The sequence below is a fragment of the Paramisgurnus dabryanus genome, chromosome 17, assembly GCF_030506205.2.
Source record: "Paramisgurnus dabryanus chromosome 17, PD_genome_1.1, whole genome shotgun sequence".
Lineage (NCBI taxonomy): Eukaryota > Metazoa > Chordata > Actinopteri > Cypriniformes > Cobitidae > Paramisgurnus > Paramisgurnus dabryanus.
The window spans coordinates 10,805,141-10,818,965 of NC_133353.1; the positions used below are offsets into that span (position 1 = coordinate 10,805,141).

Sequence of the window (13,825 nt, forward strand, 5' to 3'; positions counted from 1 at the left end):
ACTTTCCGATACCGATACAGAGTACTTAATAAAAAAACATGATTTAAATTTACAGGTAACAGCTTTAGTCATATAATTTAACAAAAAAACAAAGGACTAGTTTTCCAGTTTGTTGTAAACTATGCCTCTTTGGACAACACAAGAGGCATTATCCCCTTACACGCCGATTAAACATAGACAGTTCTCAGACCGTGGTATCGATTCCAGGTATCGGGGGACTTTTAACGAGTACTTTATAAAATGTGGTATCGAGGCCGATACCAGTATCGGTATCGGTGCATCCCTATTCCCTACTATAAAATAATAACTTTAACAAGCACCTATTGTCCGATTCACGTTTTTAAATTTCCTTTGGTGTGCAAGTGTGTATTAGTACATGTTAATGATATGCAAAAGGTACAAACCCCAAGTAAACGATGATGGGAGTTATCGTCTCCAACGAAAATCTCTTTTCCTGAACTACAACAAACACATGGATTGTAGGCAACAGTTTACTTCCTGGGATTGGTGATGTAGACAAGACCGACGTTATCATAATTACTCCCGCTTCGGACTCACAGCCTGTAAGCTGACTCCTGTTAACAACCAAATCTTTCAAACATGGTAAGGAGCGTCAGATTTCCTGCTGACATCAGAAGTATTTAGGGCAATCACAATGTACAGATTAGCTAGCCAATCAGGGGCACAGAGCTTTTAAAATACGTGCATTTCATGAAGAGAGTGAAATCTGGAGCTACAAAAATGTACGGTATGGGGAAAATTATGTTTTTTTTTAACCATAAACCATGCAAACACATTATATTATACCAAATACATAAAATAACATTGTTGTTAAGCAATGAAATAGGTACTCTTTAATTAATTAATGGGTAAAGAAATCTGGGTTAGAATATCACCATCTAGTGGTGAAACTAGACGAAAATGAACCCCATACAATATTGGGAGCATTTTTGTTTCTTTCTATAATATTTTGCCTCTAAACCTAACACACAGTAAGTTAAATCCCCACAAAGAGTTAATTCATTTAAAAATTCGGTTAAAAATCATCAAGCCAACTTGAGTTCAATACAGTACAGTATTTTCAACGAATCATTTCAACCGAAAATAAGGGTGAGAGGTCAGCTGAAAGTGCTGATAAAGGTGCAGCAAATCCTAAGGGTTTTATGTGATGGACACATCCAGGCTAATTTCCCGATCACCTCAATCAAAGAAAGAAAGACTATAGTCTGACCTTCCTCGTGACAGGTGCTCTCCTGTGTGACAGCTTGCATTTTGTTTGCGCGCGCGCGTTACAGTGATCTTCATAGAGATAGCCTACTGCTCATGCAATTGTGCATATTTTAACTAACCCAAATAAAAAAGCTTTTTTACCTCCTCCTGCTTCAAACACTCGCCACTTACTTCCCAAAGGAGAAAAAAGACATCTCTTCCTCGCTCCCCCTTAATGTAGGTTCTCTCCCTAATCATGCCATCGACAGGTTGTTTTAAATAAATCATGAATGCAAATCTTCCTCATCCTTTGCCTTTTTTTAAAGTCGTCTATTTGCAGTTCACCACAGAAAATTTAAAGAGATTTTTATTGCATCCAGGTGCTTTTATTTATGCGGACTTCTGTTCGAATTAAACCTTTTATGAGAAAAGTAAAGGAATCACTAATTTAATATTGGATCTTAAAATATGTCGTGGTATTTTTACCTATAAACCACTTACCGAAATTCACACTGTAAATATAAAAAATGAGAGTACAATTTTTATTTAATCTTTTTGATAAAAACACAAGATTAGAATTTCAAGATTAATTAGTGTCTATCAATTTGCTATGTTTTTGTCTGCATCTTATTCATGTGATGGAGACAAGGCTATTAGTTCCCCTGCTTATTAATATCAAAGAAGCTGCCTAGACTCATCCAGATGTCACTGCTCGCGGATACCCTCGGGGCCATAGCTGTACGCGCGCACCTGTCACTACTCTCTGCTCTCGCGCTGTATCCTAGCAGGAGCGCGTGAGTGAGCGCGTGTCACTCAGCAGCTCCACCCCTTCGGTAACTACTCCCCGCTCAGAACCGACCGAACCCTTAGATCACAGACGGTTGCACAGGTATGCCCAACGTCACTGTTGTTACGGAAAGTTATTTTAGGTGTACTTTTGAGAAAACTTACGTGGACTTTAGGGTGTAAAAACAAGTGAAGGATGAAGGATGTCAGTGGTTTGGGCTTTGACTGGATCCGGACGATGTTTTTTCTGTGCGCTCTCGTGCCGCTTCCCGCGAGCGCAGACATCACTTGCGCTTCGTGCTCCACGCCAATTAAAATGCGCGGGAATGAAGCGCTCACGCAAGTTACGCCGACTATTATTGTCAACCGTCAGTCTGAAAGTGTAACGGTCGGCAGCGCCCTGAAAAGCAGGATTTGGGGTCTGGATAGACCTCAACTTTTCACCGAAGCGAACAGAGGCTCTCCCGGGAGACAAAACACAGAGAACGCGCATTTATTCGGAGAGGTTCAGGCGAGCCCAACTAAAGAAAATGACGGAAAAGTTTATTCAACAGTATCTTCAGGAGGATCCAGAAAAGTAAAGCGCAGTGTGTTCTCCTCAGAGCCCGAGAAAAGTGTAAACAGCGCAGCCGCGCCTCGGTTTGACTTCAGGCGGACAGGAGGAGTTGACGGTACCGGCAGAAGTCCGAAGCAAAACGAACCACAGCTTGTCACGTCCACCTTCGCCCTCTCCGGAGATTCTGCTCATAATCAGGCCATGGTGCTGTGGTCCGGACACAACAGCAGCGTGAGTGGAAACTTTATCTAATGCACTAAACTTTGTGTTATCAGAGCTATAGAGTTTCTGTGTTTATTAAGTAGATTTCTAGGGCACTTGTGGAGCATTTATGATCTGTTTTTTTAGAGTTCTCATATGGTTTTCTGAAGTGTTTAATAGAGAGGATTATGATTCGCGGGAGCTGCAACATCATACATCATCATACATCTCACGGAAACGTGCGCGCGCTTGTGTGTGTCCCCTCTATATTCTCACCCTTGTTTGATTGCAAACTCATTTTCTGTGTAATGTTTTAAACAGTGAATCGACAAGAAATGCATACGAAGTTCAAACATCCGGAAAAAGGCGCACAAAGTCCTTGCACAAGCCTTTGACGCACTATAAATTTATAGCGAATTTCATGACGCAAGAACACAATCAATAAATAAAAGCGAAAAAATCAATCCGTCTCCCCACCAGTAACCCATACATTTCGTTGATTAGTTTAAAGTTTCTTCCTTTTTAGTGATACTTGGAACCAACCTAACGCAGATGCTTTTATGTTGTTATTGATGTTGTTATTGTTTTAAAACAATTAGTGGATCTCTGACATATTTTAATAATGCCCATGTCACTTATGGGAATACTTTCTAAAGCATTCATTTTAAACTGTATAGGAGTAGAAATATTAATAATTTGAGTATTTGCAGTGCTGTTATCATTTTGCTAATTTATTTACTAGCAAAATCAACTTCACACAATACTTTTTGCTTTCAGGCTTATGTAACCTAAACAATTATTCATCGTATTTTTCTTATTTTGCACTTCATCGGGACACCTGTTCTAGTATGCATTTTTTTTTTACAATTCTGAGGAATCCATTAATAGCCTCAATTTGACTTTGTCAGTTGTCTACCAGGACCAGTGTACTTCATTAATAATTAATTCTCTTTATTAGTGATCTACAGTGGTTCCATCTGTTTTTAACACAGAACTGCCCAGGTGTCTGTCTGCTATGTCTCCATATAATGCTATGTGTTTTGTTTTGATTTGAATAAGACATGTTATTTTAGCCCAGACTCATTCCTTTTCCTTTACAATTTCTGTGTTTCATCTGAAATATAAATGAGCAACTTTGTCAGCAGAGTTTAAGACTGGTTCTTCAATTTGGTGTGTCTTTTACCGAGCTGCATGAGTGGTATTTTGAGATGGCAGAGATGCAAACTGAACGTCATAAAACAGATAGCATCTACAGGAGCTCTCTCTCTCTCTCTCTCTCTCTCTCTCTCTCACTCTCTCTCTCTCTCATCCATGTCTGTTTGTCTCTCTCCATCTTTTCCTGACATTCAAATTTTTGCACATAAAAAAAACTTATACGGCAATGCATAATGAACCACAAAACTGTTTAAAGGAAGGCATCTGGATCCCTCTTTTAAAAAATATCATGTTGACGAATGACAAATGAGGCACATATGGTATTTTCCAAAGATCAGTTTAGGAAATTATGTTAGCACTAGAAGAGATGACACTGGTACCCTCTTAGCGGCAAGCAGCAAATGAAGTCCTCTGTCATCCCAGTTTTTATCAGATGTGTGAAGCCTTTCTTATTACAACAATAGTGATAAAGCTAATAACTGTTCTTTCTCTTGGAGAGCACACCTCTGTTGTACTCATTCAATCACGTTACAAAACACACATTAGCACTCCTATCATTACAGGGACATGATGGTTTTAATACTGAGCTAATGTTTTTTTCTATTACCTTACACTACCCTTAAAAATCATTTCATTGAAATATTATATAGTATTCTTTAAGCCATTTAAACTGCAATGAGTGTTGAGTTCCTCGCAGTGCAGCAAATGTCAGAATTCATTTTAAATTGTGAGGCCATTTTTGCCACCTAAACAAAAACACAGGTTTTTGTAATACACACATACAATGACACATCCAGTCTTAAATGCTCTTGTTTGCTCCAGAAGGAGAGAACAGATGGACAGATACCTGTAGCGCAGGCAAATAGAGTGATACACATGCATACATATTCAAGGGTGTCATAATGATTGTGTTACAGGAGCGCAGGTGTGTGATGACATCATGGAGAATAAAGACAGTAGTTGTGTCCCTCTCTCCTATCCACCTTATTTTTGACATAAATGTGTGCGCTGCCATCTTTGAGCTCCATTGAGTAAGACTTCACATGAGCCACTAAAGCTAATGGTAGTCATATTGCGAGGGACACGAGTGTGCCGTTTTGACAGGCTTTTTTATGTTTATTATGAAATCCAGGAAGACCGGAATAAATTGTCCAGTTAGGGGTTGCCATAATAGCTGGCACAAACACAGTAAATCTCTACAAAACATTTGTTTTAACTATAATAAACGCACAAGAGCTGATTATGTATGTGGCGCACATGCATCCATTATCTGTATCCACACATCCATCCAGTAAAACCTTAGAACTGCCAGTGAAAAATAAATACAATAATTGTTTAAAAACAACTAATATTATTATGCTGTTAAAAATATGCTGATTTAGTTGGTTTATTTATTCTGCTACTATATTATTACAAAAATGTGATTACAGTACAGAATATATACGACATAAACTGCTTATTAGTTAAAGAAATATTCCATTTTCTTACAAGAAAAAACAGATAATTTACTCACCACCATGTCATCCAAAATGTTGATGTCTTTCTTTGTTCAGTCCAGAAGAAATTATGTTTTTTGAGGAAAACATTGCAGGATTTTTCTAATTTTAATGGACTTTAATAGAGCCCAACATTTAATACTTAACTCAACACTTAACAGTTTTTTCCAACGGAGTTTCAAAGGTCTATAAACAATCCCAAACGAGGCATAAGGGTCTTATCTAGCAATACGATTGATACTGAATACATGTAATAGTTTAATATGTTTATTATGGTTTGTTCAAATAACTTACAATGCGTTGAATGAGAAAGGTGCTGCTGACTGTTGGACCGTGTGAAGCTTGATCTGTCACTTGAAATCAATTAAAAATTGCTGTTTAAAAAAAACTCACACCAGAGGGACAGTTGTGACATTTTAAACAATCGCCTGAAAGGTTAAAAACACAAAGTCTTGGTCTATTCTACGTACAAACACTCAACTGACTTTCCCATTGTAAAGATACTGGTATGTCTCTGTGCTTTTATATTTGCGCATTGAAGACCCATCATCTCTCCAAACAACAAAATAAAATGATTGAATATACTTTATATGATATATAAGGCTACTTCTTAATTTCATCCTCACACTGGTTCATACATGGCAGGTGTAGTAAATATTAAATATAACTTATTAAATCATGTTTTATGCGTGCTCCCACTACACTGCTTTCTACCGGCTGGCTATTGAAACAGACGTCTCGCTCAAAGAAGGGAAATATCAATTACTTCCGCGTTCGAAAATAAGGTGGAAATGAAGCACTAAACTGGAGGTCAACCATTTTGTAGTGGTATTCCAAACCTGAGTAAACAACTTTATTTCCTACATTCGTTTACACTTTTATATCGATAATGCACTGCAAGTTTGTATTTGATGTACACTTGCTAACTCACTATTTTATATGAAAAGAGATTCCAAAACAAGATAACTTTTTTTAAATAACGTTTTTGAATTTTTTAAAACATGTTTATTGATATGTTATCATGTTTTTATTGTGTTTTATTGTACTACTGTATTTTTTTGTTATGAAGGCTTAAAGCAACACTATGTAGTTTCCATGTAAAAATGACTTACAGCTCCCCCATGTGGTTGAAAAGCGCAACAGTGCCTGGTATCAGACACTCTTCTGCAGGCAGGGGGAGGGGCCGAGCTGTGTTTCCTACCCTCCCCCGCCACTTTCAGAGTGTGCTTGTAGCAGCTAGGAGGTTGCTCAGGTTGCAGCAACAGTACAATTTGTCCAGTTAAAAGTTGTTCTACCACTGAAATAATTTTAGAGACATTATTTAAAGGTAAAAAAACTACATAGTGTTGCTTTAAATCAAAACAAACCAACGGTTTGAAAAATGTAAAGTTATCTGGTTTTGGAACCAAACTCTTCATATTTTCCTATGTGAGACGGCAACACTCACAAATTAACTTAAAATTAAATTAATGCTATCCATAAAGCCACAGAAATTAATTTAGGGTATAAGTGTTTATAATGTTTATGAGGAAAGTGTCTAAGAGAGTTCTTTGTGACGCATAATGCTGTATTTACAGCAGTGTTTGAAATGATTCACTCACTTTCATTCACGTATAGTAAACTCACATGTTATTTGCTGTATAAAGAATAGTGTAGGAGTGAACAAGTGAGTGGTTTCGGACACAACAAGTGTCTCTTTTTATCATGATAATAGCTTCTCAACTGTGTTTGGCTGATGCGCTGAGTCATTTAAACTGAGTACTTTTTGCATGTTTCAAACGTTTGCTATATTGTGATGTTTGTGGGTTTGGTGAGAAGATTGATCCGTATGGTTCATCAGTTTTACTCAAGCTTATCTAAAGTGGACTGAGATTGTGTGTGTGTGTACGAGAAAGCTTGTGTGTTCTGCTGAAAGCATACTCTCTTAGGGCTAATGTCACTGAAAGCTTTCACTTTTGATTCACGGCAATGGAGAGGCTGTTTGGCTGCTTTCTCAATTGTAAAAACAATCAATGAAAATCCATAAAGATGATGGAAATGCTAGAGAATCATTTTGCGGCCCCTGCTACGCCTGCCCTTGGGTCCTGATCCATAGTTTACCCTACAAAGTCCACACTGACATTTTCCCTGAGAGTAGCCCCTGCAGAGCAAGAAATCATTGTGAAAGTAGGATTTGTGTATTTTGTTGTCTAGACTAACCAGATCTTATGCAAATGTGTCTAAGGAAGCACATCTCCAGAGGAAGTCACTCCACGGGAGCTTGATTGTGATCGAGCAGTGATTTTAGTGTTCTGAAAAACTCTCCAACCTGCTGAGAGAGAATCGCAGATTATGGTTGTACAATCACAGGTTGCGCAAAATAAACCAGGACTTATTTTGTTCGACTGTCTGTTACTTGGCTTGCTGTTCTGTTAATGCTCTATACAGGCAGTCAACTTTTTCAGGCATGCATACTGTACAGTTACAAGGTGTGTATCGGCTGTGTGTACATGTACAAGTTTGTGTAAGTGTCTGTGTGTATTTGTGTCCTACACATTGCCTGCAGTGGGCTACAGTTATGTCCTTGAGTTTGGTGTCCATCCAAATGTTTACACATTGTCCAACAGTTTCACACTGGAATGACATCCAAAATGAGTGTGTAGTGGGAGTTTTGCGTGTGGTTTCAGTAAGCACTGACGCCGAGACACATGTTTTAAAGGACCTTTCCATATAAGGCAGTTTGTTTTGGTTTAGTTTTAAATCACTGCGGTTTTTTAAGAAAATGAATTTGATTCAGATGATAAATCATATAAAATGTTTCCCAGCCGTGCTGTAAAGCATAAATCGGGGGAACTTTGAATTTCACTGTGGACAATGAAAGATAAAAAAACTGGTGATATCATATATTTAAATACTATTTCATAAGTTTACATTAGTTCAACATTTCTGACTTGGATAGTTTTGCCTATTTAGTATCTATACCCAGCAATAAGTTTGATCAATTACCTGAAGAGTTTTCAATAGGGATGCACCGAATCCAGATTTTTTAGGTTCGGCCGAATCCCGAATCCACCGTTTAAGATTCGGCCGAATCCGAAACCGAATACCGAATCCTACTCGCATCCTTATTCCATTAACACAGTAAAACACATTAATGAAGTAAACAACGTCCACAGCAGTGTATTTTTCATTTTATTTAATTTTAACTGTACATTATGCCAGGATGACAAGTTGGAAAAACTATTTTGACAATTACCATAAGCCTATGCATAATAAAAGCGATGCGTTGCGACACGCTCGTTTTTACAATAAGCAAGCAGCTCCGCGCTGAAAACTATATTTAACTTTGAGTGAGAAGCTCCGCTCGTCAATGTCAGGTTTCACACGGCCGCCCAATTACAGTGGAGGAGGGGCGGGAGATTACCACAGCAACCAACCGGCTCACAGCTGAAGCATCACAGCTACCAAGCGCTCGGCTGAAAAACAGCTGGAATTTGGCGTCCTCAAGGCGTTTTCAGCTGTTTTTAAAAGTTTTGGTGTGTCCAGCCCCTAAGGCTCACCGAAAGAAAAAGCTCATCTCCACGTCAGCACCCGATGTGTGTAATCAACGGCCGCGTTACGTCTACCAGCGTAGCGCAAGCCTAGGGTTCAGTTCGGTGGAAAAAAAATCTAGGATTCGGCCGAATCCGAACCCCGTCAAAAAGCCCAGTATTCGGCCGAATCCGAATCCGAATCCTGGATTCGGTGCATCCCTAGTTTTCAACAGACTATTCTTAAAGGCATCGTTTAATAAAATACAGTATGTTCATATATTTGCACGTTGACCTTTAATTTGTCACCTGATGTGCAGATTGGATTACATAAATCCTTACAGCAGTAAAGTCCCGAAAGGGTGGTGTCAGTAGACTGTATATTTTATTTAAACTGACTAAGGATTTACAGACTTATGAATAGTAGTGGCGGCTCGTGACTGCTAACCCGAGGGGGTGAGTGTCATGTGTGTTGCTTGTGTTTTCAAAATATGTGTTTGTTGCATCATGTGAACCATGTGCATCACGTGTTTTGTCAAAATAAGTGCCTGCTGCACACGCGTCAAAACTGTTTATGATAAAAGAGACGCTCACGTTCACAAAATACACGCAAGACACTCCCTTAATAGTAAACTTTGATTACGCATGAGATTATGTGAGTATCTGGCAACGCTACTCTATTATCGTAAACCCTTTAGACGTGTCTGCAGCAGGCACTTATTTTGACAAGACACGTGATGCACACAGGATCTCTTGATACACAGAACACATATTTTGAAAAAAGGAACCACACACACATGATGGGCTACATACATGTTGTGACGAGCTTTACATCGAGCGCCCTCGAAAAAGAAGTTACCGGCCGCCACTGATGAATAGTTAAACTAAATAATAATTTGAAAACAAAACTATACATCTTTTTTTAGCTTTATAGCTTAAAGTTCACCACATCATCTAAAATTTAAATGCACAGTGGAAGCTAGATGAAACAAATTCTTGTCATTAACAAAGCACAGGATTATAATTTTTTCTGAAACAATTATCTTGTCATTATAAAGGATGTTGTTGTAAAGCTTAGCATTCTTTCAAAATGAGAGAATTACACATACAAATGCTGTAGGGGTTTGCTTTTAAATTATCATCAAACCGACATCATTAAACTCCCTGTAATACCCCTGATTTTCAGGTTATTTTGTTACAGAATTTACAATAGCAATTATTCAAATAGTTGCTATAACACATTCATGGATAGTAATTTAGATCTTAAAAACATCACTCTAAAGGGATTACATTCTCTATAATATATTTTCAAATCTTTTCAATTGATTTCTCAATGATTTCTCAGTGCGTTTCACTCAAAATATACAAAAAAAATTCTAATAATGTCATGTGGTCAAACAAAAGGGCACAGATGTCATGACTCATGTTCCTAAGTATTGAGCACGGGGCAACCTCCCAATCTCTCTGATGAAACCAATATGGAAGTGACTTAAACTGCAATTCATCGTCGGGCTGCTAGAGACTGACTCCAAAAGGGAGTCAATTCAAAAAGACCACCATTCAAATGGCCAAATTTATTTATACAATAATATGTTTACAGCTGGTACAAAAAGTGATTTTGGTCTTTATAGCTAATTTTGCCCTTCATGACAACTGTGAGGGGGTGATTTTTTGTAACTTTTTTAATAAAAAACTTCAAAACAATGCATGCTTTGTTGGAATCTGACAAAACATGACAGAACTACACCTGTTTGAAGTTGACAGAGTCAGCTAAGTTAATTTAGAGGAAAATCTAAAATTCCCACAAAAATCACCACATCCATACCTTAAAATCACTGGTGAAACCAATAGATTTGGCACACACAAAGTCAAAAACAATATGGGCCCTACCTTGCACCCAGCTCAATTGACTTTGTCAGTGACGCATGTATCATTCGTATTTTGCACCGGCGCACAGCGGGTTTTTCCCTCCACAGACGCACGTCGGCAAACTAGGTAATGAACTTGCGCTCCCTGGGCGGTTCAGCGCAAAAAAGAAGGCGTGTTCCGGTGCAAACCATCCCTGATGCTATTTTGCAGTTTCAAAAAAAAATTGCGCCACTGACCAAAAAAAACTAGTCTAAAGTCAGTGGCGCGTTGCGCGTGGTTCATTATGCTATTTTAAGGGCGCATGCTTGACCATAATGTATAGCGTGCACAACGCACACACAATTTGCTTATCTAATCTACACAGATGCAACAGTTATTTTTGCAAATCATAAATTGTTACAATAAAAATTATTAACACATGAGATAAGGGGAATCATAGTGGTGAGCATTGTGGTGATAGTTTTTATTTATTGTGTGGCTGCGTTAAAAAATTCTCATGCAAATAACGATTAAAATATTTTCATAAGTTTGTTGTATGGCTGTATTACGTTTATTTTATGTAAATAATAATTAAAATGTTTTCATAAGAAACCTTAATGTACATGATCTTGATTTGTAAGTGTTCTTTGGGGTTGGACCTTGCTTGCGTTTCTTGGGTCCGATTTCAAAGCCCCCAAACCTTTTCAGCGGTGAGGGTGGACGCAGATCTGTGTAGAGGCAGATCCACCTCCCGTTACACGGCGTGCCTGATTTATGCTGGCAAGCTTGGGATTCCCCCGTCTCCTGACATCATTGTAGCACTTGGCGCAACGATGGGGATGCCAGCTGATGAGACAATTGTGGCTATTTCCTCTCACGCCTGTTTAACCTACGCTGATTTGGGTGGGTTTCTCCTATCCCCATACAAAACAACTTCTCTGTCTTTGACTGCTCTTACAAGATTCGGTCTCCTCGGCTGTGAACCGCTCCTGGCGTGCGCCTGGTAAATCCGTCATAATAATAGCAACCCGCCATGGAACTTGCGCCCTTGCGTTTAAAGGGAATGTTGGATAGCGTTCTGATTGGTTTATTTGACGTTACGCCCAAACCACACCTATGAATAATGAACCTACTTCAGACCAACTCCTTATTGATTTGCGCCTGCCGGGAAAATAGCAACAGCGCCCAAGATCTGCCCACAAAGTCACTTGCGCATTGCGCATCGCACTTGCGTTTCAGATCGTTAAAATAGGGCCCAATATGTTAAACTTTTTTATTTTATTGCAGACAGACAGCTTTAGGATCTACTGTATAATGCAAGGATCTAATTAAAATGTTACACATCAGATATTTTTCCCCGACAGTTAATCAAACATTCACTTAAGATATAACAGATTATATCTGCATTAATTCTTGTCAAAACAGATATTTTTTAAACTGTAATTCTGCGTATACGTCTATATCACTCGCATGTCTGTGTGCACGTGCTTCAGATGTGTCCGTCAACGTGAGGAAGATCGCTTTTGACTCTTGTCGCTCTTAATTACTCTTTTAACATAAATCAGGTCCCGAACTTTATCTCTCTAAATAATTATTTTAATATCAAGCAAGTCCTGCACTCTATTTTCTAATTTCTGCATGTTTTAAAACCGAAACCAACATCTTAGATGCACAAGTGGATGGACAACCATCCTTTGTGTATTAGCTATGCATTTAGGTTGGTACACCAATCAAAAAAAGTACAAATAAAGATCATTTTAGATGCTTAATGACCATTTAGAGCATTGAATGAGAGCTAAATGTTTTTATTTTTATAAAAACCTTAGACTCATTTAGACAGCACGATCCACATTGACTGTCTTAAGCTACATCTCAGTTTATCTATGGGCTAGATCAAGGGTCAAACAGAAATTGCACGTCGCATTTACCGCACGTTAATAAAATTTGTGGTGTTAAAATGAATTTGCGTTAACGCTTTCATTTTGACAACCTTAATATTTATATAAACATTTTCTGTGAATTCAGTGTTTACTATTTCTGGTAACAGTACGTTTCCCATACATTTTACCAGTGCGTGATTTTCCGTAAAAAAAGGGATTTCCATATTTTCTGACTTTGGTGGGATGACTTGTCATGTAAAATCATGTAAATCAGATGAGTTTTATTTAATTTTCTTGATTACGAAAAGTCATAAGTGTATAAAACGCAAAACACTGTACAACCGACTGACATTGCAAAGTGACCTGAAAGAATTTTATTGGAATGAATTGGAACAAATTATGGACATACTCCTCGTATGTAAGTCACATTGGTCTACTAGCCTAATCTAAATACGTAAAGGTAAATATGTTAAAATGGCAAAATATTGCATCAAATACTGTTAATACAAATTTTTTATTACTGACAGATTGATGGCTGGTCCACCCAGTCAAGAGACGAAAATATTTTTGTGGGAAAGCAGAAAAATCACGCATAGGCCTACATGAAACGAATCATTTAATAAGCATAAATCAGAAATAACTATTTATGTAGAATATTTATAATTTTATTTGTTTATAAGCCTTGCCAAATATAACAATTAAGTGTTTTTGAGCACCAAATATGCTAAAGTGAGCTGTTTTCTGTGCACATAGATGTGCACTCAAATGTACACATACTCATACTGTAAGCCCACGCATGGAGAGGTGTGTTTCAAAAAGCTTGCAAACACAGAATTTCTCTGCGCTTGATATATACACACACAAAATGATCTTGTAATTCCACAGTCCTGGCAAGTATGCTCGTAAAAACAGTTGTTTATTATAAGTGAACCGTTCAGAAAGAAATCAGATGTGTCAGTGTATGGATCCACGTTTATTTGGTCTTAAAGGGACAGTTTCCTTATAATAAATACTTTTTTAAACTCCAAAATCACTTCTATTAGCTTTAAAAATATTAATTATACTTAATTTATAGAATGAAAACAGTGTTATTATTCATTTGTTTATATTTCTGTACCTGATTATTACTTTTAGACCTTACTTTATTTGTAACTTTGTTCTTTTCTATTTTATATGCTTGTAATT

At 37.8% G+C, this 13,825-nt stretch overlaps 1 protein-coding gene across 2 annotated transcripts in view; it reads left to right on the top strand.

The window, feature by feature from the left end:
• The first annotated feature begins 2,080 nt into the window (after positions 1 to 2,080).
• Positions 2,081 to 13,825, top strand: part of sorcs3b (sortilin related VPS10 domain containing receptor 3b) — a 115,541-nt gene continuing 103,796 nt past the window's right edge. For both annotated transcript variants that reach the window (XM_065297371.2, XM_065297372.2), the window contains exon 1: positions 2,081 to 2,782. In XM_065297371.2, the coding sequence (XP_065153443.1) occupies positions 2,192 to 2,782 (591 nt within the window). In that variant the 5' untranslated portion in view covers positions 2,081 to 2,191. The remainder of the gene's footprint in view (positions 2,783 to 13,825) is intronic.